General features: G+C 49.3%; 1 protein-coding gene across 3 annotated transcripts in view; it reads right to left on the bottom strand.

Annotated features, from left to right (window-relative positions):
- The window catches only part of prex1 (phosphatidylinositol-3,4,5-trisphosphate-dependent Rac exchange factor 1), a 49527-nt gene that overhangs the window by 2938 nt on the left and 22239 nt on the right, over positions 1–24350 (bottom strand). The window contains exons 10-37 of one of the 3 annotated variants that reach the window (XM_029155910.3): positions 22110–22257; positions 19640–19740; positions 18301–18404; positions 18030–18079; positions 17104–17179; positions 16913–16985; positions 14817–14953; positions 13634–13726; positions 12315–12463; positions 12133–12218; positions 10864–11003; positions 10197–10341; positions 9908–10083; positions 9538–9699; positions 9194–9404; positions 7800–8076; positions 6970–7188; positions 5330–5418; positions 4786–4868; positions 4500–4590; positions 4283–4411; positions 4137–4178; positions 3285–3502; positions 3081–3183; positions 1845–1988; positions 900–1014; positions 445–511; positions 272–321 (exon numbers count right to left, since the gene is read on the bottom strand). In XM_029155910.3, coding sequence (XP_029011743.1) covers positions 272–321; positions 445–511; positions 900–1014; positions 1845–1988; positions 3081–3183; positions 3285–3502; positions 4137–4178; positions 4283–4411; positions 4500–4590; positions 4786–4868; positions 5330–5418; positions 6970–7188; positions 7800–8076; positions 9194–9404; positions 9538–9699; positions 9908–10083; positions 10197–10341; positions 10864–11003; positions 12133–12218; positions 12315–12463; positions 13634–13726; positions 14817–14953; positions 16913–16985; positions 17104–17179; positions 18030–18079; positions 18301–18404; positions 19640–19740; positions 22110–22257 — 3478 coding nt within the window. The remainder of the gene's footprint in view (positions 1–271; positions 322–444; positions 512–899; positions 1015–1844; positions 1989–3080; positions 3184–3284; positions 3503–4136; positions 4179–4282; positions 4412–4499; positions 4591–4785; positions 4869–5329; positions 5419–6969; positions 7189–7799; positions 8077–9193; positions 9405–9537; positions 9700–9907; positions 10084–10196; positions 10342–10863; positions 11004–12132; positions 12219–12314; positions 12464–13633; positions 13727–14816; positions 14954–16912; positions 16986–17103; positions 17180–18029; positions 18080–18300; positions 18405–19639; positions 19741–22109; positions 22258–24350) is intronic. The other 2 variants (XM_029155908.3, XM_029155909.3) reach the window with 2 other exon arrangements.

The raw sequence follows: 24350 nt of genomic DNA, 5'->3' as shown, positions 1-24350 counted from the left end.
ATCACAACAACTGAGAAAACCACCACAAAGAGGTTTAACTCTTTGCTGTCTTTCCACTGAAAGACCTGAACATGAGGCTCTAGATAATGAAACTACTGTTTCAGCTATAGTCAGTTTGGGACACTAGGATTTTCTTTCTAATCTGAACATCACTCAAGCACAAATGGAAACAGCTTCTAATGGTGTTTTGAGGTTAGTTGGAGTTAATGGGGAGGTCTTGAAGTGCTAGGTGGGATTCCAGAGGAGAGAGCGGGACACCAGTCGGTCTTACTTTGGAAATGCTTGGTTGAAGGTCTCTAACTTCAAGGCCCAGTATCTGTGCTTGCATTTATATTCAGTCACAGCAATATAAACAAATGAATGTATGTCATTGGAACAAGACACAGTAACTGCTGCATGATGGAAAACTCAACAGGACACAGGTGGGAATAAATGTATATTTACCTGGTCTATTTTCATGGCGGTAGAGTTTGAGTCTGCGGGGAGGTTGGACTTCTCCAAATAAAAAGCCCTGATGAGAGAACAACATTTCTATTTCAGAAAACTCTCACACCTACATATCACTGCGTTCCTACTCGGTTCGAGGGGCAGACGGGTCATATAGCATCCTGTGTACTTCACTATATACTGTAAGAGCCGCTTCTGCTGGTGTGAATTAACATCTCATCATTTATTGATGTTACATGAGTCCTTTTCAGGGCAGTAGCCCGCACACATGAAAACCACCACGGTGTCATTTCGTTAGATTCTTGTCATCTCTGGAGTAATGACACAAAGGAAACACAGTAAAGCAGCAACTGGAGCGTCGCTTCTGCTTGCTTATGCAACGCCACGGGGCGAACTCTCACTCCGAGCTGAAACGTATCCACAGATTCAGTGAGTAAGCCGCTGGAGAGTACCTGAGTCTGCGGTAGTAGGCCTTGACCTTCTCCAGTGAGACAGCGTTGATGCCCTGCTGAAACTCCTCCATGGTGATGCTATCCTGCTGGCTCAGTCCCTCCGGACGCTCCAGGGCTGCGGAACAGAGACAGGAGGCTTTCAGGTCAGCACACATACGTGCGAGCATTCAGAAGGGCAAACTTTCACTTCCTTAAACCTGAGCCATTACCTATAGTAAGCATTAACCTCTGTACCCGGGAGAATAAAATTAACTCAACCAACATTAAAAACCTTAGCATCTGCTGTGAAACATTTTTAGATTTTGTGAGCCCTCAGATCACAACATCTGCACAAAACCCAGGGTACTTCTTTTCTAACTGAAGCCAGGACTAATCTATGATCACCAGTAGGTGGCGATGTTGAGCCACGTATCTACTTTATGAGTACTTTATGAAGTCGTCCAAAGAGCACTTTCTTCCGCACTGAGGTAAATGAGGGAAATGCCAGCTCTCTCATTGCATCACGCTCCACCTGGTACCTATCTATGGAAAATCAATGGGCTGATGCGCAGATATTGGTTGTAATACTGTATCACCTCATACCGGTCCTGAGACTGATGGAGAAACATAAGGAGCCGAGCAGCAAATGAGAGAGTAAGGTGAAGTACTACTGTAGTTTAAATCAGCTAAAGCACACAAGAATCAGGAAATGTACATAAGAGGTGGGAGAGGTTATATAAATCACTGTGTGCAGCCAAAAGAGTCTATTCTATAAGTTCATTGTAAAGTGATTTTGTGGAAACAAACATTGCTTTAAGGTTAAGAGAAGGAAAGATAATTGTTATAAATAACAACATAAATAAACAACACTAAATAATTATTGTTTATAAGAGACAATTCAATATTTAATCCCATGCACTGATGTGAGTCACTCCAGTATCTGTGGCCCAGCTTGACCAGTCTTACCTCTAGTGAACAGGACAGTGTGCAGCTTGAGGCTGCCTCCATTTTGCAGGCGACTGGGCAGCTCGCTGAAGAGGCAGCTGTCCAGGTACAGGGTGAACTTCAGGGCCTGCCGGCTGCCCTCCACCTGGTAGCACACCGGTGTGTCTGCAACACACAGCCAGGCCGGAGGTTCAGAGGCTGCTCGTTGCAATAATAAGCAAAGAAGCAGCATTTACAGATGCTACACACACGCTTTCTGTCTGCAGCAGATGAGCAGCTCTCAGACTGGATGGAATGACCTTTACTAAGTGACCTCCAGGGTCAGCGCTCTTCACCGGCGAGCCATTCTGTGGAATTGGCTGCGATGCTTACACGACTCCTTCCTACCTGCGCCGCAGCTCCCAGCTTGTAGTAGTTGCTATTAGCAAATCAATAGTGACCAATGTACGCTGTCGCCATAATCCATCGGTCTCCGCTGCAGCATCCTGCTCTGAATATGCACCTTCAGCAAAAATATATATTATCAACCCGGCTACAGCGTAGATGCCCTCGTCATTAGTTGCAGTCGTTGCATGTGCACACCAAAGACTTTCTGCCGCTCAGACCGATTCCTGAGTCGCATCCCTGCCTCGCTTCCCAAAATGGGAAGTGCGTGTTGTGCTTTTCCCTTTGAGCTGCAATCTCTGCCGGCCACATTGAGGCTGCTGAAAAGAGAACTGATTGAGGACGCAGTCGTCCTTTATATCTGCTGGCTTTCATGCTTCTGGTAGCCCGCAGCTTGTTCGCTTGAATAGAGACGCTGAGGATATTATAAAAAAGAAGACGCCTGGGTCTTAAACTACAGTGTATATAACAAGACCAGATGCTCACGGCGTCCGCTGTACAACAACCTGGGTGCAGCACGACGCGCGCACTGAAATAAATGCTTCGACCTTCAGCGGGTCGGCGCGGACGGCAGCAATGCGAAGCACAAAATCAATTTGTCACGTTCCTGCCTCAAGGGGATTTCTCTCTGCTACAGTACAGAAGAATAATTACATATATGTAATATTCTTGCTCATCCTCCGGTGCTTTGGCCCAAGTATTCGGGCTTTCGTCTGCAATTTGAGGACAACAAGACGTCTCTCTCTGCCCTTGTTGATGATTTATTCACCCTCAGAACCTAAGATGCGTCGACATAATAGAACTTTATTCAGGCTCAAATGGTACAGCTGCTCATTTTGAATGGAGCAAGTCAGTCTTTGTGGAGTCTCTTACTTGCAACCACGCACTCATCCTCCAGTTGCCTGAAGAACACAGTGACTTTGTCCAGGTCCAACAGGGCCGCCTTGGTGTCCTCCAGCATGGTCCGCTCCTCCTTCTGCCCGGAGGAAGCAAAGAAAGCGGAGTTCACACCAAGACAGCGGATTCTCTGACGCGCCCGGATCTCTCCGAAAGCGGTGGAGTCGAACGCGTCCTCACCACGTGCGGCGCCAGCGTGGACTGGAAGTACATGAGGACGCCGATGGCGGACGCCTGCTCCAGCCACTTGCGGCTGGTCTCCTTGCTGTCCTCCTGGTACTCGCCGGCGTTGTTGAAGCGCGAGCGCAGCGCCGTCAGCAGCTGCTCGGCCAGCGTGCACACGGCGCCCGTCGCCGCCTGGCAGAAGATCACGTCCCGCCGCAGCTGCAGAGACGTGTCTGCAGGAGTGGCCGGAGGTGAGAGGCGCGCAGGTGGAGAGGAAACACATGAGCCGGTACTTGTACTTATACTTATGCACTTGATTCTATGAGCGCGGGTCCCTCGAGAGGATATCTGCCATTAATGAGCCCCATATGTCACTGGGCACAGTTCAAAGGGACTGTTGCCTCACGGGCTTAGCGCCTCCTGTCTGTCATCCAGAACTAATGATAATAATATGAACTGACTATGATCTTGTTCTGGAAAACCAAAACGTTGCTGAAAACGCTTTGCCAGGAAACGCCTGGGTTTCCTTTTTTAGAATAGAAGAGATGAGGTACTTGATTTGATGCCATTATTGGTTCATTTTTATGTTAAGGTGGACATGCAGTCTTTTTAATGTGGTATTACGTAATAAAAACTCATTGAAGGATGAATTAATTACAGTAGTAATTAAAAAAGAGCTGCAGATGTTGGGAAGTAGAAAAGCTCTGAACTGTTGTTGTCGAGGTGCAGGACGGGTATTTTAAAAGATTCCAAGTTCTCCTTGTACTTTTATGTAAATTACAGCTGGGTCCTAACTGCTTTCATTATCTGCCACCACCACTCTTTACTGTGAATCTCCTTTGATGTTAAGCGGGCCTATTACTGTACCTGTGCACTTGAGAAGAGCCAGGAGAAGCTGGTTCTTTCCGTCTGGAAGGAAAACAAGAACGAGGGACTGTAAACAGTGCACGCGCAGCCACGTGACACGAGGTGTGTGACGCGGGTACATGTGTTGTGATTTGTGTTGCACCAACCATCCACAAATCTCTGCAGGCTCTCCACTAGAGTTTTGATGGAATTTGGCAGGTTCCAAGGGTCCTCCTGGATGTTCTTGTGTATCACACAGCGACAGCGAACTGTCCAGTCCTCTGTTTGCCGAAACTCTGTTCACATCAAACCCAGGCAATATCTGAGTACAGTGTGTGTGTGTGTGTGTTTAAACTCAAATGTAGAAATAATAGCAGTTTGTACCTGGTTGACTGTGGTCAGAGTAAAAGTGCTTGGTCTCCTCACAGGCCTTAGTCATGACCGGTCCTTTAAGCAGGCTGTTGATGGAATCAACCTGTGAGCAGAAATAGAGACAAAGGCCCTTTACACTTTAACCCACTCGTTCTGCGGCAAACACACACTCACACACCTCTGGCAACAGCCTCTTAGCATTAACAACAACACTTTTCTTGCAGGCCCAATGTGGAAAGAACTGCGGCGTGGCAGCCAGCTAATTGCGCCTTCCTTCCACTGGAACCTCGGGACCCACCTGGTTGAAGAGGTGCTCGAGGCAGCCGTGCAGCTTGTCCTGCTTGTCCGAGGGAATCCTCATGTCGCACGGCAGCTCGTCCCCTAGCGGCCGGAAACGACACAATCAGAAAAACATTCAAGTGCCGATAGGAGAGAATCGCAGCTAACGAGTCCTTTAGCTTCAATGTGATAAATAGGAGTGGACGCATATTTGGCTCACTGCACAGAAATGTGACTCAGGGGATTATGGACTAAAATATCTGACCACAGTCACCTCCAAGAAATATCTATCAAAGCAACAGCTCTACTGATGTGTTCACATGCAAACAGCCATTAATTCAGGGTTTTGTTTGGCGCCGAGCCGTTGTTTATGTTCACTTAGTCACAGCTCTATAGTCTTTGCTCCACACCAGACGTGAGTGATCCTTGTTTAATCTGAATTCCCATGTGCTGAGGAAAAAGCTGAAATGACTTGTAATAATATTTCTGGCGTAGGAGGGATCGGGCGAGGAATAAACATCAGATCTATACTAAACTAAACATCCTCTGCCACCATCCATTACCTGATCCCATCTCATCACTGCCGAGGTATGAGCTGTTACTGCGCACGCTGGTGTAGGACAACACCGAGTCTCTGTTGCTGTTGCATTCGCTGCAGGGAAACACGCACAGGAAAACACACCGTTAGGATGCATTGTAAAGCCATGGGCTAATTACTGCACATTGTTAAACCGCAGAGGACTTGGGAAGCAGCTTCTTGTAATTATGCTGCCAAATAATGCTGCTTGTAAAAGGCTTTTCAGATTTACGCTACGCGGGGTAGAAAGGTAATTGAATGTTTTTCCGGTCTTCAGTCAGATGGCTCTATTAGAACGTCTGAATCATGACACGTGTGCGCATCCAAAAGCCTCCTTATCTGCCATCGTTCCGTATATTCACGGCGGCTTGTTGGCGCCTTGACATAAAGGTGAGAACTCATTGACGGAACCCGCTGAGATCAGCGGAGGCCGGTTCGCGGCTCGTTAGCAGCCGCCTCTCAGGGCTGCAGCCACGTCTCGTCTGCAGGCATCAAACCGCTGCTGGACTGAGGTCACGCACAGTGGTTGTACCGCAGCTATGGATTTATTTGGCTTCGGCTCTATTTTGAACGAGCTCCTCTCTGGGGAACGCGCTTTGTTGCTGTTGAGCGAGAAACGATGATCTCGAGAACGGCTCCGACGCCAGACGGGATCTCTATCACGGCCGGATCTGGACACAGTCTAGATTCGTGTGATAGACGACCAAGCCCACCCGCACGCAGACACACACACTTCACCAAACGTCTTCATGCGCTCTATTGAGCTCAGTTTCTCTCTCTCTCCGGGACGGTGAGCACAGGAGCCAGCGTCACTGTTCTCTCTCTCTCCTGTTGTGTTCTTCACAGGCTGCACTCAGCCGGCGACCTCTGACTGCAAAGCTGTGCTGTGGTCTGTCACCACCCTGGGCTTTAATGTCCGATTCTTTCAGCGTGACGAAAAAATGAAAGGAATTAGAAAAAAAAAAATCTCTAAAGCCTCTAAAACACAGTAGCGTGATTCATCCACATACAATATGCAGCCGTGTGCTGGTACTGTAAGGACTTTCCACCATATAACCCCCCCCCCACACACACACACACACACACACACACCTTCATAGCCTACATTTTCCTAAACATTGCATTGCAGTGAGGTCGTTTCTGCGCTTCACATGCTGCTGCCGAGCTTTAATGACAGAGTGGGTGAGGAGGCCGCGCCCCGAACGTTTGGCTCTATTACACACCAGCCCACCGCACCAGCAACCAATAACTACATCTTAGTGGGTGGTGGAGGGTGGGGCCCGGTGGAGCACAGCCCAAGTTCCACTCGCACACACAAACATCTGAATGAACTCACAACAAGCAGATGACATAACCAGGCCTGACCAAAACAGTTTGAAGCCATTTTTAGCCCTCGATCTCGACTCAAACATCTGGGATGAGTTGTGACCTCCAACGGGGGGAAACGAGCAGCAATATAGATTTGACCCTGGATGTTTTATAGGCTCTAAAGATAGAAACTCAAAAGTGAGACAAGAGCATCTAATGTCCACTTTACGATGTTGTAAAGGTGCTGCTGTACCAGGTAAACACTATGGTTTCCCTTAATTCTTACTGTTAAGTGAACCAAAGGTCTGATCCAGTTACCTGTAGGAGTCCCTGTAGCTCATGGTGTCGTGACCCGAGTCTTCCTGGTCCTCCTCGTTCACCTTGAAGCACACCTTCTTGATGCCGCCCTGCTCCGCTTTGTCCTGGTCGCAGCCGTCCTCGCAGGGGGCGGGGGGCGACGGCTGACTGGGCTCGTACACCGGGGGCTCTCCGCCCTCCCCTTGGAGCTGCGTGGGCTCGGTGATGGACGACAAGAGGCTAAAGAAAAATGGCATCCTCGAATTAGATTTGCTTGCGTAAAAATAGAGCCGATGCCGTTTGAGTCACTATATAATTTCTAAATGATGGTTGTTTTATATCATACAAATCTACATTTACAGTTTATAGTGTAACCCCCCCCCCCCCCCCACACACACACACACACACCACTGCATGCATCTCTTTCACTTGGTGTTATTCTGGCTTCACTCCCTGTTCCTGTACTGGGCCCGGCCCATAAATATTTTGAGGCTGAAAAATGTTCCTTTTGTAAATCGCCAGCTTTAAACAAGGCAAAGGTCAGACGGACAAAGAGGGGGCTGACGAAGAGCCTCGAGAGGCTGCAGCGGGGAATAAATAGGATATAACTTTAAATGTCAGCGTGACGGCTACAAAAATAGCCCCCTTATAAACACCGGTGAGATTTCAATATTTGAAGGCCAGCTGTGACAGATTAAAACAGATCTTCTATCTGGAGATGAGTAAACACATTCTTTTCATTTGATAGATGGCATATGTCACCAGGGATCAAGAACATTAGATCTAGTCTCAAAGAAATGCAATTCATCCATATTCACATAAGGGCGCGCTGCCAAAGCGGTGATACTCACACGTCTATCTGGGCCACATACTGCTTCATTTCCCTCACAGCCACGTCCAAGCGGCTGTACAGGCGGATGTACGCGTCCTGGGTCTCCGTGTCTTCCTGTTTGAGCAGGAAGCTCAAGCCGCCTTCTCCGTGGCCTCCTCCCGTCACGCCCTCGCCCCCGTCCACGGCCGCCTCCCCGTCGCCGTCCGCCTCGTCCCCCTCCAGGCCGGAGCAGCTCCAGGACGGGGCGCCCATGCTGGTGACGCAGTGCTGGGTGTGGGACATGGGGTTGAGCTGTGCTGCACGGGAGGAGACGAGAGGCGATCAGAATGAACCACAAGCTGAATGAAACAGACTACGCTCTCCACATACGACAGATATATCTATACCAGATGTTCAAAACCTATGAAGTAACACTCTTGTCTGTTCTAGATTTGGACCAGATGGAAACTTCTGAAAGGGAACTTGTGCAACTCATATGCGCAGCCAGAGCAGGATGCACAACTGTTTACGTGGGGTGACTGCCAGGCCATGCTGCAACACCCAGAGACTGAGAAGCTGCAGCCAGGCTGCGCTCCTCCCGTTCGCCCAGAGTGGGTATTAGTCCACAACAGGCATTAAATAGTAAAGTCTTTACACGCTTTATATGCATTCCATACATTCTTTGAATTTATGTCGAGTACAGCAGCGAAAGTCAACCTAAAGGCACTATCTGCTCTCATTGAGGCGAGCATCATCCCCGGTGGATGCTGTCTGGCTCAGGCAGGAGGATGCGTGCCTGAAAACCACCAGAGCTGGACGTCGCAGCGCTACAACTGCCAGGCAGATGTCTGCGGAGACAGGGGAGGAGGAGACTTTCCGCCGTCTAGACAACCGTGATGGATTCTCTTCTGCGCGGCAAAAAGATGCTCTCCTGCCGATAGCTTTGCGATTCTTAATCGGCGCCGGGGCCGTGTAAGACAGAGGGCAGGAGTGTTGCTTTTGGAGCTGTGGATAATAGGACTTTGACCTTTTGACCTCTGCCGGAGCATCTGCAGCGAGTGAATGGGACGCACATTCCCACAGTGCCTGAGGCTGTGTCTCTGCTGACATAATTCATGTACATTTCATGAGTGTGGCCTGAGGCTAATGGAGGCCTAATGGTACACTACTTGTCTAATTTACTATGAAAATCCTTGCTGAGACCTTATGGCTATTGTATTAGGCTTAGGATGCGTTGCCTTCTCTGTGCTGTGGGATTTATATGGCTATAAGGGTAATTACTCTAAATGGTTACTGAGCTCATGTGAGTGGGGTTAGGCTGTATTTTCATGGTGGGGATGGATCTAAGTGAGGCTTGGAGCAACGTGGATTAGTGAAAGACATTACATGAATGTCTAAATATTGGATGAAGGCGCGCGTGTGTGCTGCTGCTACCTTGGTCGGGGTCAAGGCCAAACAGGGAGTTCTTGCGCCCAAAGCGGATGCTGAACGTCCTTCCGGCGGAGGTGATGATCTTGGGGTAGGAGACCTGCATCAGGTTCACGTGACAGTTGGTGGGGACAAAGTCCATGCAGCCCAGCGGGTGCGGGCGAGCTCCAGCCTGGCGGAAGGAGGGCGACACGCTGTTCCTCAGCTCCAGGGCAAACTGGGTGGAAAAAAGCAAGCGCACGCCTTTTACCGCCTCGGCCTCAGCTAAGAAAAGGCACCGCTTACTGATGAATGCACGTTTTAAAGCCCCCGAGCCACGAATCTACAAAGAGAAAGGCGCGTCCTCGTACCTGCTGGTAGCTGTTGATTCGGCGTCGGATGCTCTCCAGCTTGGTGTCACAGATCTGCCTGAACTCGTACTGAGGCATGGTAACCACTCGCTCGTTCTGGGAGATGAGCTGGCTGCAGTTGCGAACAAAGAGGCCGTCATCGCTAGAAAATGCCTCCAGGATCTGTAGAGACAAGAAGCGTCGGGATGGATGGATCAGCGCCACAGTAAAAGGGAAAAACGCTCGACGTGGAATGGAAGCATAGAGCACCTGTGTTTAAGTTTAGTGGAACACAAACGGACAGGACGAGAGATTTCAGCGAACTCAACAGACTCAATACTCTGATCTAAATACAATTAATTAAGCATTCGACTGATCTCTCCACAAATACCTTAGCAGTGAGGCTAAAGCAGCCTTTGGGCTCCACTATCTTCTCCAGGACGTGGCTCTTGATGCCGGCGGTGCTGACGTACTCGTAGACCACGCCGTGCTCCAGGTGCACGTTATCCACCGTCAGGTTCACCACAGGCAGGTCATCCGAGAGCGAGAGCCTGCCAAGCCGGTGGTCTGTGGACCACCAGTTCAAAATCAGCTTCAGTTTAAATGTGTTTTACAGTAAAACTGGCCTTTAAAGCAAATCAGCTTTCCCCTAAAAAAAAAAAAACGAATCACAAGTTCACCTGTTCCATTGATGCCGTTCTCCTCCTCGTGGTCAGAGCCGTTCTCTACTGGATAAGGCCTGAACGGACTCTCCTCCTTCTCCCTTGCATCTCTCCCCGTCTGCAGCTCCTCCACGTCCTCAAACGTACGATACACCCACTGACACTGAGGGAAACATACAGTAGGAGAGCACAGTCTCAGTGACACACATCAACAATTTCTCCTCACATTAAGGAACAAGTCCTAAAGAGGGATGCTCGGCCAGTTTAGCCAAGCTAAATCCAATGAAATATAATAGAAACCCAGTTTAAAGGAGGACATTCCGCTCTGTCTGTGGTCTGGTGATGAATTACCTTGCAGAAATTTGAAATTGCTGCAGCAGGAAGATCAAAACAACCAGACTATTTTAGTTTTGCTGTTATGACATTGTCCGCGTAGTGCGACGCTGAATTTAAATCAAACAAGCTTCGGTGGCGCGGGGCACGTTTTTTATGTGGGCCACTCCCCCCCCCCCCAGGCACCATTATATCCTGAGCTGTGAGATGCTCTTTCATGACAATGTGACAGCCAGTATTTCTGGTTGCGTTTCACTGGGCCACCCACTGCTTCAGCAGGAATGTTGATGAAGTGGAGGCGCAAGTGACATGATGGCGCGTCGGTATAAACCAACCCGCCTCTGGCTCTCACCATTTGCGGGGGCTCCAGGTGTGCGTGCTGCGCGGTGAAGTGCTCCAGGACCTCCTGGTAGTCGCTGCGGTTCACGTTGCTGCCGTTGACCTTGAGGACGGCCTGACCGGGCTGAAGACCTGCCGCGGCCGCCTCGGCACCTGCAACGGGTCAAACGCAGGACATGAGGTGGCAGAAATCCACAGACTGCGGCGGAGACACTGCGCTATTACGAAAGCAGTCGTACTGATGCAAACTTCCCTAAAACGTTTTAACTGAAATGGGAAATGATGCTCCGAGAAGCAATTGATGTCTTTACAGCCTGGAAGTCCAGTCAACACCTCCATCAACTAAAAATACCAAGGCTTCCTCTCAGGGTGCCAGCAGTTACCTAACATGGGGAATATTTGACCCGTGCACGAATAGCGGACTGACAAAAAAACGAAGAGACTGCAGCTGAAAAAACTGCTTCACACAAGGAGGAGATCTCAGTGACAGAACATTAGGCAAGAGAGAAAAAGAGAAGGAGCCGAAGTGGAAAGAACAGACAGGCAGAAAAGCAGAAGTGCCTCCTTGTCATAATGACGAAGGTTGTGATATGTGGCCAAGTGGCAGCTCCTCGCGTCTGCTTTGCACATTGAGATTCATCGCTGATGAACGTTGCCTTTAAAACTCCTATCATCCTATTCCGAGTGTGTCTGGACCAAAACAAACATCTGGCGACGTGTTGCTGAAAAGGGAGCAGCAGACGCACGGCGCTAGAACAAAAGTGTTTGTGTCTTTTGAATTTTCACCTCTGATCACAGAGCATTGTGTGTGTGGGCGCTTGAAACCCGACCGGCGGCTGTCTGGCTGACAGGTGGCCATAAAAACCTATTTGAAGCCGAGCCCGGTGTCTCAGCTTTCCCTTGAATTCGCGCGGAATCATTTGTCTGTGTGAAACCGCTGCAATAAAAAAAAAAAAAAGACTAATCCTTACAAACCTGTTCACAGATTTACGTCTGTTGGACGGATTTCTTGAAAATCCTCTCCACACTATATCAATCAACAATAAGTCAATAGACAGATGAAAATAATAAAAGGATAAATCTATTGACATGTAGCTGCACGGAGGTTAATACTACAATTATAGGGATGTGGCTTTAAAGAAGTGAGCTTGATCTCTGAGGCTCCAGCTCAATGTCACAACATCTGCTGTCTGCGCCCTCTCTTCACTGTTATCACGTTATTCCAAACAATTAGCTTTAGTGAAATTCATCAAGCATTAGGTCGGTGCGACCGGTCACCCACCTTTCCTCACAGCGTGGACATGAGGCGGAGCTGAGCCACGGAGTCTGAAGGAGAGACCGTCTGGGTTGTCGGGGACCTTCACGATCCTGGTGGAGAAGAGACCAGTGAGACCAGTAAGACCAGTGAGACCAGGTGTGTGTGAGTGTGGATGCATGATTGCGTGTGTGCGTGCGTTCCCTCACTCCTTGGCCTTGGTGGCGACCAGCAGTCGCAGGGAGCGCCGCATGCAGAAGGCCTGGCTGATCATGGTCTCCACCTCGGCCAGAGGCCTGAGGAACAGCAGGTCTTCGTTGATGGTGTAGACCTTCCTGCCGGCCTGCAGACCAGCCATCTGAACGGACAGGCAGGAGACAGGATCTGATTGTTACGCTGCAGATGGTTCAGGTCTCTAAGCTGCGAGATGCTCGAGTCTCTTTCCAGCTTTTTTAGATGAATGCACATATGAATATAGACCTATTTTTTTATTTGGATCGCTTACAGCCTACGTCATTAATTGACGGAGCAATTAACGGAGCAGTTACACAGACAAAACATCCTCAGCTTCGCACAGTCACGACTGTCCTCCCTTTTATGCGGCAGACACACAACGTGTCATTACATGCAGTCATCTTGCATCTCCAGCCACTCCGAGGGGAATAATGCTGCCTCTGTATCTGTGCTGTGTGAGTCCAGTGTCCTGGCCACAGATCCGGTGGGGTGGCCTCGGCTGAGCCTGGCCCCGAGTCTGGATAATGGCCCAGGATGGATGTTAGGATGCCTGGGAGGAGCCACGGCCACTGAATGTGGACGTGTGTGTGTGTGTGTGTGTGTGTGTGTCTATACCGCTCTGCACGTGACTTTCTATAAACAGTATCGTATAGAGAAAGAGCCCCGTGTGTGCGTCTCCCTTTTCAGAGCCCCATGGGAATCAGCTGAGCTTCATTCACCATGCTGGCACACAGGCCGTGTCACAACTAGCAATCCCGTTATTGTGTAGATGAATAACGGAGCGAGAGGAGGAGAGAAAATTGGAGAAAAAAGGGCCGAGAGGGAGCAAAGCAGCGAGGATTTACTGAGGTGGAAGCAGACGGAGGAGAAAAGGGAGGATTACCCGCTGACTGAGGAGAGAGGCAGCGAGAAAGAACAGTTGGATGTGAAATAACAAAAAGCTAAGATTCACCTTTTAATCAGCGCGTATGAAATGCAGGCAGCGCACGTTAAAGCCAAGACGCCGAGGACAAGGTTTTCAATCACAGATCGTAGACGAGGAGAACTGGCCCTATTTTGTATTTACTCTAGCTGCCGCTCATATTTGCCAGATGTCCTGTCACCTATCCAACCTGGACGGGGAGCGGTGATGTGACTAAGCCTGCGGTGGCACAACAGCACTCAACAAACAGGAGACAGCCATTACCTACTGGAGCCGCTGCCCCGGGGCAGGAAGGAGGTACGGTGTGTGTGTGCGTGTGTGTGTGTGTGTGTGTGTGTGTGTGTGTGTGTGTGTGTGCGCGCGCGCCATTACCTCAGCGTGTGAGCCCCTGGTGACAGATTTCACCACAATGGCCTTGTTTTTCTCCTCGATCTCGAACCCATAGTCTTCCTCCTCAGGGTGAATCTAGCGCAGGGAGAAATCACCTAATTAGTCTCACATTCACACTGGTGACACACCGGGGGTTTGTTTTTTTTTTTTATTACAGGTTTGGAACACGAGCCAATTCATACAGTGGGCCATTAAACGTCTCCAACAGAAGGCGGCTCCTTCTGACGGTCAACGCAAACGTCCACAGCTGCAGCTCGTGGCTTTCATCGCGCGTCAGGTGTGATGTCCTCTTCCTCACTTATTGAATTCCCAAGTGGGACGCTGTCATCGCCCAGCGCATTAGGCCGGGTTCCATTAGGTTAGCCACCCGGCCGCCTTCCAGCTGCGCGGCCCTGATAAGATGGGCATGTCTGCCTTCGCTGCTCTCACACCAGAGGAGGCGGCTGCTGTAAACAAAGGGCTGCCGCGCTTCACTTCATTATCGGCCGTGAGGGTGGATTAGTTCTGCTAATCGAGGGCAGGAGGCTTTTCTCCCACTCTGGTGCCATTGACGTGCAGGTTTCCCTGAGGAAAATGCACTTAACAGCTGACTCTCCGTTTCCTCTCTGCCAGGTCCAGAGATGAATGCGTACAGTATACATCATCAACCACGCGTCAAAAAGCAAAACTAACTAATTTCCTGCCCACTTACCCACAAAAACACATAGTAAATAGAAAGCAGCGTGAGTTTTGCCCCTTTTGAGGGTCTCCACCCCTTCACCACCTGTTGCCTCCTGTCATAACTGTTAAATGGAAATTTAATAATGGACAATGTACTGAAAGAATCTGTAACAGCAGGAAAAACTGAGATATTGCTCTGTGTTGATCGGGAACAAGGCAAAGTCTTAATTGACTGTTAAATGTTTCAACAGAACAGTCATTTGGACGCCGTGAATCAAAACTAATTTGGAAGTGTTCACTCTCATCAAAGCCGCCGTTGCTCCCAGTTGGAGAGACACGTTCACGCAGCTCATCCACAAACAGCTCCTCCTCCACTCTGCGTCCGCGCTCCTCATCCTCTCATATGTATTGTGGCTTTTCTACAGTAGATCCCGTTCCCATTCTGTTAATTATTGCCAGATTCGTACTCAGAGGCAGCGTGGGTCGGACTCTGTGACTAACTCACCACCAGCGACTTGGCCACGATGTTTTCAATGAGCTTGAAGTCATTGCGCTGCAGCTGCTTGCTCTTGGTGCCGGTCTCCTCGTCCGCGTAGAAGCGAAACAACTGCGAGTCGTCCTTGAACTCGCTCTTTTCCAAGACTGAAGAGGAAAGAAAAAGAGAAAGCTTCACAACTCAATTACATGACGATACAAACATACTTCGCAGGTCGCCTGCGACTCCAAACACCTGCAGAGACAAAGCCATTTTCCCGATGCAGCGTCTTCACGCGAACACGCCATCGGTTAATTAGCTCATTAACTAATGATGCCGGCGGAGAAACACCTGGAGCCAGAGCACATCTGGGTCGTAGCACACGCATGCCAGCGCCGGGAAGCCTCTCTGGAGGACACGGGGAACAGTCCGTAATGTGTCCGGGTCCGTCTGCGCTGAGCCTCGTTCCAACATATGGGGCTCTTTAACCCGGTGAGAGTGAGTGCTCCTCCATTTATAAATTACATTTGTTTGCTTTGTTACAGGATGTTGCAGCACTTTCCCACTACTGTCACGACTGCAGACAGGAGCTTTTCCGGGTTTAGGCCGACACCCACGGACACAATACATCAGTGCAGTACATTTCCCAGTCTTGCTCATGTATCTCTATGATCCACTGTAAGATTTAGGGCTTGTAGCACAGGCAACACTGGGAGCCAAAGGTGCCCAGCTGTTCAGAGACTCAGGGAACATCTGGCACCTTCAGATCAGCAAAAAGCCTCACAAAACCATTACATGCACAGGCCACACCCACTCTGGCCTCACACCAACTCAAACACGACTTTTTTCCTGTGAGTAACTGGGCTTTAGCAATACTACAATAATGCAACCTACTCTAGTAGAGGGTGTGTTACAGAAATTTGTACTAGACACATTAAGACACGCGCAAAATTATTTTAAATATTGGGAACATTTTGCTTCATCAACAGGATGTCACTAATTTGACATGGATCTAATAAATCACTGATGCTACGTTAAAAAAAACTTTGTAATTGTAGTGAACAGGAAATATATTGTATTGCAATATTATTAAATGGAAAACTAGAAGACTTTGTGGTTTGGGATCCATTTAACTCTTCAATCAAACACAACAAGTAGACGGTGTCTCGTCTGCATGCAGCGCTGCCCAAGGGGCAAACAGCAACAGGTGCTCACGACAGATACGTGATGCAAGGATAGATGAAAGGCGTTATCTGTTATCGCCGATCCTCCTAAAAAACATAAGCCCGACAGACGGAGACGCGGACAGGAGGCATCGGGGTCAGGGGGAACAGACCGCGAGCTCGCGAGGGGCAACATTTGTGCTGACTGCAGCCTAGAGAAGGTGACCGGAGGAGAGGTGGGAGCGCAGACAGCCTGAGAAGAGAAAGGTCGTGACCCCGACGGGGGGCAGAGAGGAGGGAGGTGAACAGGAGCCCAGGTGGCGCCCTCCGACAGATGGCAGCGGGGCGGCGGAGACGCCAGGGAAGGACTGTGTGTCTGGGAGTGTCATTAGAGACTTGTGCAATCACAATGAAGATTATTAAACTCTTAACCATGATTGTGTAAATGTAAACCCTGACACAAGCTGACTCATCACTTGTACTTTTGTTCTGCGGCCTTAAAAAGCACCCGGAGGCTCGGGTGACCTGTTATTATGTCATCCGCTGCCCCATCTGTGCACCAGGAAGCGCTTTTTTGACGCGCTGGGCCCGGCGTCCGGTCACGGTTCGGCGCGCGGACCCAGACAGCCATGTAGCGAAGCAAAACACATGCGGTTAGGGTACGCTGCTAATGCTGTTTACGCTCAACAGGCCGCTCCAGAACCGAGGCCGCTCCGCTACAGTGTGGCCGGCGCGGCCTGATTTACGACGCCCCTCATCCAAACCATGACGCCACCACACAGGGGCTGAGATTAAATTTTTGCGGGCGGAGGGAACGCGAAGGGGGCAAATGTGGGACGAAGTGCAAGATGAGGTAATCCAACAGTGCATTAAAGGGCGATTACGACACAAAGGAAGTCACAGCATTTGTTTGTGTGCTTGTTTTCATGCTTCCGTTTGGGAGCGAGAGGGAGCTGGACTGACCGTGGTGCATGAAGCCGTTGTTGCAGAGCCCCACGCCGAGCGTCACCGCGTCCTCTCGGGTCGAGCAGTCTCCCTGGGAAACCAGATCAGTGACGCACACGGCGGGTCAGTCACAGCGCCTGTTCATGCCTCCTCATACAGCACACCTCCATCGGCGGGTGCTTTTCACGGTGACACACACTGGTTTTTACCTGCGAGAGGAGCCACTCCACCAGCTTGGCAGCCGTCACTACGGATTTGAAGGTTTTCAGATGATGGTCCCGGTCCCTGAGAGCAAAACAGAGCGTCAGAGGCGCCCGCGAACCGCGATCGTTTCTCACCTCCGACCTGTTCAACGTGAAAATGCAAAACAGGAAATGCCGGCGGATGCGCCGTCGCCCGCGCGTCCCGAAGGGCGTAGCGCGGCCGACGAAAGCGAGAAAGCGAGTCTCCCGTTCGCCCCGATGTGCGAGCATCGCGAGCAAGACACGGGTCGCGTCGGGTCAAACCGGCCGCAATCTAATCTACAGCTGTAGACAAGAGGTGCACTGATTGTTCAGGACGCGTAAAGGGAGGGTAAAAGTATGTGTGTGCTCTGATTAGACTGAATTCAACTGGTGGAGTTTAGCTGATAACGCGGCCAGTGAGGGCATATCTATAGACAGCTGTTGCATCGCATTCCTATTCACAAAGTAACAAAATAACACACTAACGCGTCCTTGTTGTCTGTGATTACTCAGCAATCTGTAATTAGTGCACACACACAGGGAGAAGAGGTTAATACATGGTGTAAAATCCAATCTATAAACATACATCGGGGCTAATCCAGAACACTGTGAGGCTTAAGAAGCAAACGCCAATAAAGCGGAACCTAGAGTCATTAAACCTGGCATCTTCAGCCTGAGCTGAATCCTAAGCATGAGACCCTACAGCAGCTCTGACTGAGGCTTGCTGTCCATGAGGTCCTGGAGTTTTCATTGCGGGCAGGAACTAATGTTGGTTCAGTCATTACAGAAAGGGTGACTCAGACCCCAAAAAAAGAGCCTTATACATATTCATTCACGCACCTGGAGAGCAGGAACATTAACATGTGGAGGAGAACGGGGGTGAAAGGACGGAGGGGAGGGCAGGTACTTACTTGATGACAGGCGTGTGGAGGCTGTGGAGGCGGCAGTAGAGCCTGACGCCCTGGGAGGGGAGGAAAAACAGAGGCGCTGACTCAGAACACACACACCTTGGGTAAACGAGTGCGAACAGAGAGGAGCGCTGCCTCAAGGCTATCGTTTTAGGAGACAGACAATTCATCAGCTCCACCCAGATTTGCGCCAAAGTGATTTTTCTAAGACAGGCAACAAGTGATTCCAGGGGGTTTGGATCATCACAGGCCTCGTCTACACTAATAACGTTACCTTGGACATGATGTCCTCCATCTCGCTGCGGGCCTTGTAGGTGCCGTCGTCGTAGCGGAAGCGGTAGAGCACCTGCTCGTTCTTGAACTGGTGCTTGTCGGACACTGAAACCAGAACGGGAGTTCGGCATCAAGCTTTTACAACACCTTCAAGTTTGAATAAGACTTTCATAATGACACACACAATTGTAATATTGTGACACACAATAACACACACACACACACACACACACACACACACACACACAGAAGAATCTATTACGTCATGACTTTTAAACGTCAACATCGCAGCCTGCCAAACTCTCCCCACCAGAAATAAACCCAGAAATACCCCCAATAAGTTGTTACTCATAATCAGAAAATGGAAAGTGACTAATCCGCTCGCGCACAGATGCCCTCTGCGGCGGCGACCGGTGAAACATGCCAAACAGAGGCAGTTCGCCTCCACCACAACACGCTGGCGTGAGCTCAAACAAGCTGCTGCTTCTCGCAGTCTAGACTTCAAATTCCCCTCGTAAAAGCGAAGCGATGCAACACAAACTCTGGCTCCGGAGCCTAAAGCACACAAGCCTGATGGATGATTTTCTATTGGAGGGAGGAGGATGTTTAATGTGTAAACATTCGAGCTCCAGCTCGTGGGTTTTAGTAGCAACAAACACGTTGCGGTGATAGGATGAAGATTCCATGTTGTCCTACAAAATACGTGACTTTTATGTGTCTACTCCAACACAAACACTGATGCATGACTAACATGCTGGTGAATAGCTTTAATTTGCCACATGTGCTGTCACATTCCCTTGTTGTGTCTGGTGTCGTCTCGCTGGCGAACCGGTCACACCTACACGCTGCCTGCAGGCCCTGAGTGTCTCTGGTTCGCCCACAAAGCCCCATCACTGTCCCACAGAGCCCTGCATGTCATCGCTGGGCATTCCTGCGCTTGTGGGCCGCTGTAAGGGAGGATATTAAGGGGATTTTCCACAGGTATTGGAGAAAACGAACGCTGGGTCTCGGCGTCGTTCCGCGGGAGGGCGTGGTGTATAAATCATGTGAGCGGTTTGAACCCAGAGCCCCTTCAGCAACGCTCTGGACAACGGCGCTCATGCATTATTTATGGCTGTTTGTGACTGTGTCCGTCGCTCCTTAATGCATAATGCAAGTTAGTGAATGTCGCACGGAGACAGCGTCAAGCGAGGCACATGTTGGGAATGATTAGTTTCAGATCGTGTCAGTGGATGGTGGCAGCTTGGACCCAATGAGGTCAAATAGGAGGTTGAGGACACGTTCAAACAGCAGAAGGGGGCAAAAAGAGCAAAGAAATCAGATGTTCAGCGTTGCCTCACCGTGGTGAATGATGCCGTTCTCCAGCAGGGCCTGTCCCAGGTTGACGCCTTCGTCAGGGTTACTGATCTCGCCGCTCTCGATCAGCCACGACACAAACTCACTGGGGACACAAGACAAGCGGAGGCTCCGTGTTCAGCAACAGCCCGTTCACCGTTACAGCGTCACGCATGCATTTGCAGAGACGACTGCAAGATTTGTGCGTTAGCCTTGGTTTCACCTGTATAAATTGTGTGTATTGCGAACAGAATCAGAATCTATTGCTTTAAGTGAGTCCACGAGATGCAGCCAATGAGGCCTTCTGCAGCAGAGTGGGCCTCCAGGTCCGTCTGGGAGGAGGCTGATGTGATTCAGGGACCACAGGGACACGCGCTGCATTTACATTTACAAAGCTGTGTTTCTATATGTGTTCACCAATCCTGAGATGGAGCACGGCACCGCTGGAATCCCTGGGAAACCTGCCTATGTGTCTGATCACTTGGCATTTACAAATGTCAAGCGTACCAGGTGTGCACGTGTGTGTGTGTGTGTGTGTGTGTGTGTGTGTGTGTGTGTGTGTGTGTGTGTGTGTGTGTGTGTGTGTGTGTGTGTGTGTGTGTGACACCTTCAGGCATCTGCCACTGACCCCGAGCATTTGCCTGAAGCACAACGGAGACATTTCATCAGCTTTGTGTTGACCTGCAGAGAACCAGTGTGACCTGGGTACGATCCTTTCTCCACCGCCGTGTGCCCATAAGAAGAGCAGAGAAGTCTGGGCAGGTGTGTGTGTGTGTGTGTGTGTGTGTGTGTGTGTGTGTGTGTGTGTGTGTGTGTGTGTAGGCAAGGACAATGGATTTGAGGGAATGTGGGCTTTAATGATGTCTGCTCGCGCTTATTGATTCGGAGGCATTTGTTTGCGAAGGCACCGCCGACAACGACACAACCAACAGGGACAAATTGCTGCTCACTCAAGCGTGCGCCCATACAACATGTCGAGGATACAAATGCTGCGTCTCTATTACGCGCTACATACTAATTGAATATTGTAGACGTGACGTCCACGTCCTGTCCTTCCTGCTAATAGACACACAATATGTGCTGCTCCTTCTTCCTTCTGGACTCAGATCACCACCACTTGCAGTAAACGTACCTGTGGTGACTGTGGTGTGAATCATTTTATCCTGTTCACACATGAAAACACCACCTGCTAAAAATCTACTTAGAAATAACGTGTAGCATAGAAACGGGGCGCAAAGAACGTATTTCCCCTTTAGAACCAAGAGCTGGAGGAGTTTGATTGAGCAGATGAAACCTGATTCCGGCTGCAGCTCTCAGCACAAAAAAAGGTACAGAAGAGACAATAAAAGACAATTAGGACGTGATTTATCATTGCTTTAAAGGCTGCTGGGCAAGCAGCGGCAGAAAAGCACCAATTATCCAATAAGAAAATGTAAAGCATGTTAACACTGACTCTTTCCCACTGTGAATGGCAGATAAATGGTGGAATTATGCCATCAGGGTGCTATCACGCCTGGAGTCAGCAACTCTGTTTAATGCGATGAGCACTCAACGTATGCCTGCTGCTAATTTTATCAGTTGGACCAACGCGCAGCTAATGCACGTTGCACTCATCGGCAGGAAATGAGCGAACGATAAAGCTTTGAAAAGTGGTGGATGGCGAAACGCGAGACCGGGCACATCGGCGTCCACGCCGGCAGCCGCACCTCTGCTCTGGCCTCTGACCTTTGACCTGCAATGGGTCCAGGTCTGCCGAGATGTACAAACATCAGCATATAATTCCTGGAGGGCCTAGAGATATGGACTGTCTTAGAAAATGAGAGGCGGAGAGCAAACGCCCAGATAAAGGCTTCATATGACGCCGCTAAGACGGAACGAGTCTTTTAAAGGGCACCATTACGTATTTAAACAGCTCGTTAAATACACTGTTATCATCTACAAGACGTGATTCCAGAGAAGACATGCATTTAATAATCTGTAATATACCGCAGAGCCAGAATTAATGGCTGCTCCCTTGCTTCCCTTTACAAGCCCAGCGATCAGGCACAGCCGTGGTCTGGACTAGTGTGGTTTATTTTCTTCTTCTTTTGTTTCCCCAGGATGGTGCCAGAAAGAATTTTAATTGCTGCTCAGGATCTCACAAACAAACCTTAAGCAAGTCTCTCATTGTCTATTCTGTGCACAGAAACATCAAGGGCGCACAAAGGGGAACGAGACTCGGTGGAAGTTCCTCTGCTAATGAATGTGTGTGTGTGTGTGTGTGTGTGTGTAACCCCTGAGAGGAGACCATGAGGGGGGCTCATTACAGACCAGAGGATGGAAGGATGGACCAGTTTCGCTCTTTGCCAGGAGTCCAGGTCTTTTGAAAGCCTGCTGATATTACGCAACGACTATTTGTAAGGATCCCTTGTGAACGCTGCGCTCGCATTCCTGGAGCCTGGGGAAACCGGGCGCCGAGGAGGCAAAGGAACTCACTTTCCCATGAAGCACTTAGGCACGATGCTCAGCTTTCTTCGTCTGTCCTTGATCAGGTGCCGACTCCTGGTCATCATCATGTGGTAGAGCTTCTCCCCCTTCTCTGCGATCATCACATAGGCGTCTCGCTCCATTCCCAGTTTGAGACCTGCGGGCGAGAGAGGAAGACAAATAAGGAACTTTCCACAGCATCTATCAGCGTCCACTTCAGGCCGCTGTGTTCTGGTACTGCGCATATGGACCGAGGCCAGAATCAGATCCCGGCTGCTTGGTTCTGCCACGGCTTCCAGAAACGAATCCAGCTGTTAATCTCCAAAGCTAATCTCTAAAGTTGTGTTTAGAGTGAGTACAGTTCAAGAGGGCAGCGTGATTTTGATCTCGTTTCTGTGCTCATTTGTTCACTACTATTCCTCCATTGTGAGGCGGGACATGTGAGGGCCCATTGTAAGGCCCAGACCTGTCCAGTGAGTACTCAACGGAGCAGCTTAACTTCATCAGGGAGTCTGATGAACTTCTGAACCGAACTGCGAGTCTGTCTGAATGAACAACTCGCTGCACTGACTCGCTAAGCCTCTTATCTCTAGTCACACGAGCTGCTGAACCCGACTACTGTATAAAGTTTTCTGATTTACAAACTAAAACACTGATTTGTTCATATATTACTGAGCTGCCTTCCCTTTAGTGCAATAACTGAATAACGATGCCAACGACTATAAGTATTTACACAATTAATATTCTAATTAATATTGGATCAGCCAGGGATCAGTTCGAACAGTTTTTTTAATCAAATCATCACAACTAATCTAATGCGTGAAAATAGTTCTCAGAAAAGGAATCGTCCTCAACTGTTTCCATGTATAATTATTAGAACACGCACCGACAATAGTGCGACGTTTCCTGTGATTATCAGAGCAGAAATGGAAAGGACAGTTTCCTGTGACGCAGGTGAAACGTGCAGAGTCTCAGCATTTTCCTCCAGTCTGCAAACGTGTGCGCGTTTTTGCATGCATTTTGATCGTCTGCTGCCAAGAAATGAGCCACTTGAACCATGTGAAGGTAAAAAAAGCGCGGTGACAAGAGACGAGGTGGGAATGTGACCAGCGATCAATGCATAAGTCACACTGTGGGTTGACTCTTTTTGAGATTGTGGGGTTCTGTGATGGAGCTGGGGTTGTATTACATTTGACAGCAGCTGGAGTGGACTTAAACAATGAGTGTCATTGAACAACAGACGGGATTTGTCCAGCGCGGAGGCCCCTCCGGCTTCTGGTCCAGCTGTCAGAGTTCATCCTCCACCACTCCTTTGTCTCCCTGCACTCACTGGCATCACTTAATACACACAGCGCTTCCCAATGGCTACACGAAAACACTGATGGGACCAAACACGTCCAGTTGTCAGCTGTTGACTAATAAAAGGCCATCGGGAGGACTGAGGAGAGACACATGCAGCAGTTTACTCAAATTAAACAATGCGGTGCAGGAAAAGCAACAATGCACGGAGGACGAGGAAGTGGAAAAAAAAAAAAACTTTGCCATTTATTGCAGTCAAACATCATCCTGCAGCCGTCTAGACTGGAGAGGAGAACCTGAGCAATGAGAGAGCGAGGAATCTGTGGAGGGGGTAACAGAGAGGGCGAGTGTGAGGAACCTGGGCACTGTGACTGATCTGGCATCTGTTCGCCTCAGGTCGATTTCCGTCGGCTTGAAACTTTACACCACAGGCTACAGCGCAGTCCTCCAAACGCATGTGGAGTCCTCTCACTGCAGACGCAGATGCTGAGTGAAATGCAGCCATCTACTACTGAAATACATTGACTAAAAGACTTTGCTGAAAATGCTGAAAGTCGATAGTAAGTAATATTTAATATTATATAATAATAGATATTAATTGACTTATGAATAACATAACATTATGTGACCTCTTCCGCTAATATTGTTTAATGCTCACACCGTAACAATGACGGACGGAGTTGAACAGGTGTGAATTGTCACGCAATGAAGGGAAACAAACTTCAAAAGCAGCAAAATCAGTTTTCATTACTGCTCCATCAGTAAATCTTTATTGTTTGGGCTTTTATTTACCGGCAGTGCATGAAGTCATCCCTTATAGATTCTCTGCACACTAGTTGAAAGCGTGTCCACATTAACTGCGTGGCTACACAACAAACATCCAGCGAGTGGAGAACTGCAGAGCACGCACACGTTTACAGTAGGAATGAATGCAGGGTAATTAGGGGTGAT

Source organism: Betta splendens, chromosome 7 (genome assembly GCF_900634795.4).
Source record: "Betta splendens chromosome 7, fBetSpl5.4, whole genome shotgun sequence".
NCBI classification, from domain to species: domain Eukaryota; kingdom Metazoa; phylum Chordata; class Actinopteri; order Anabantiformes; family Osphronemidae; genus Betta; species Betta splendens.
This window is presented reverse-complemented; position numbering and strand designations above follow the sequence as displayed.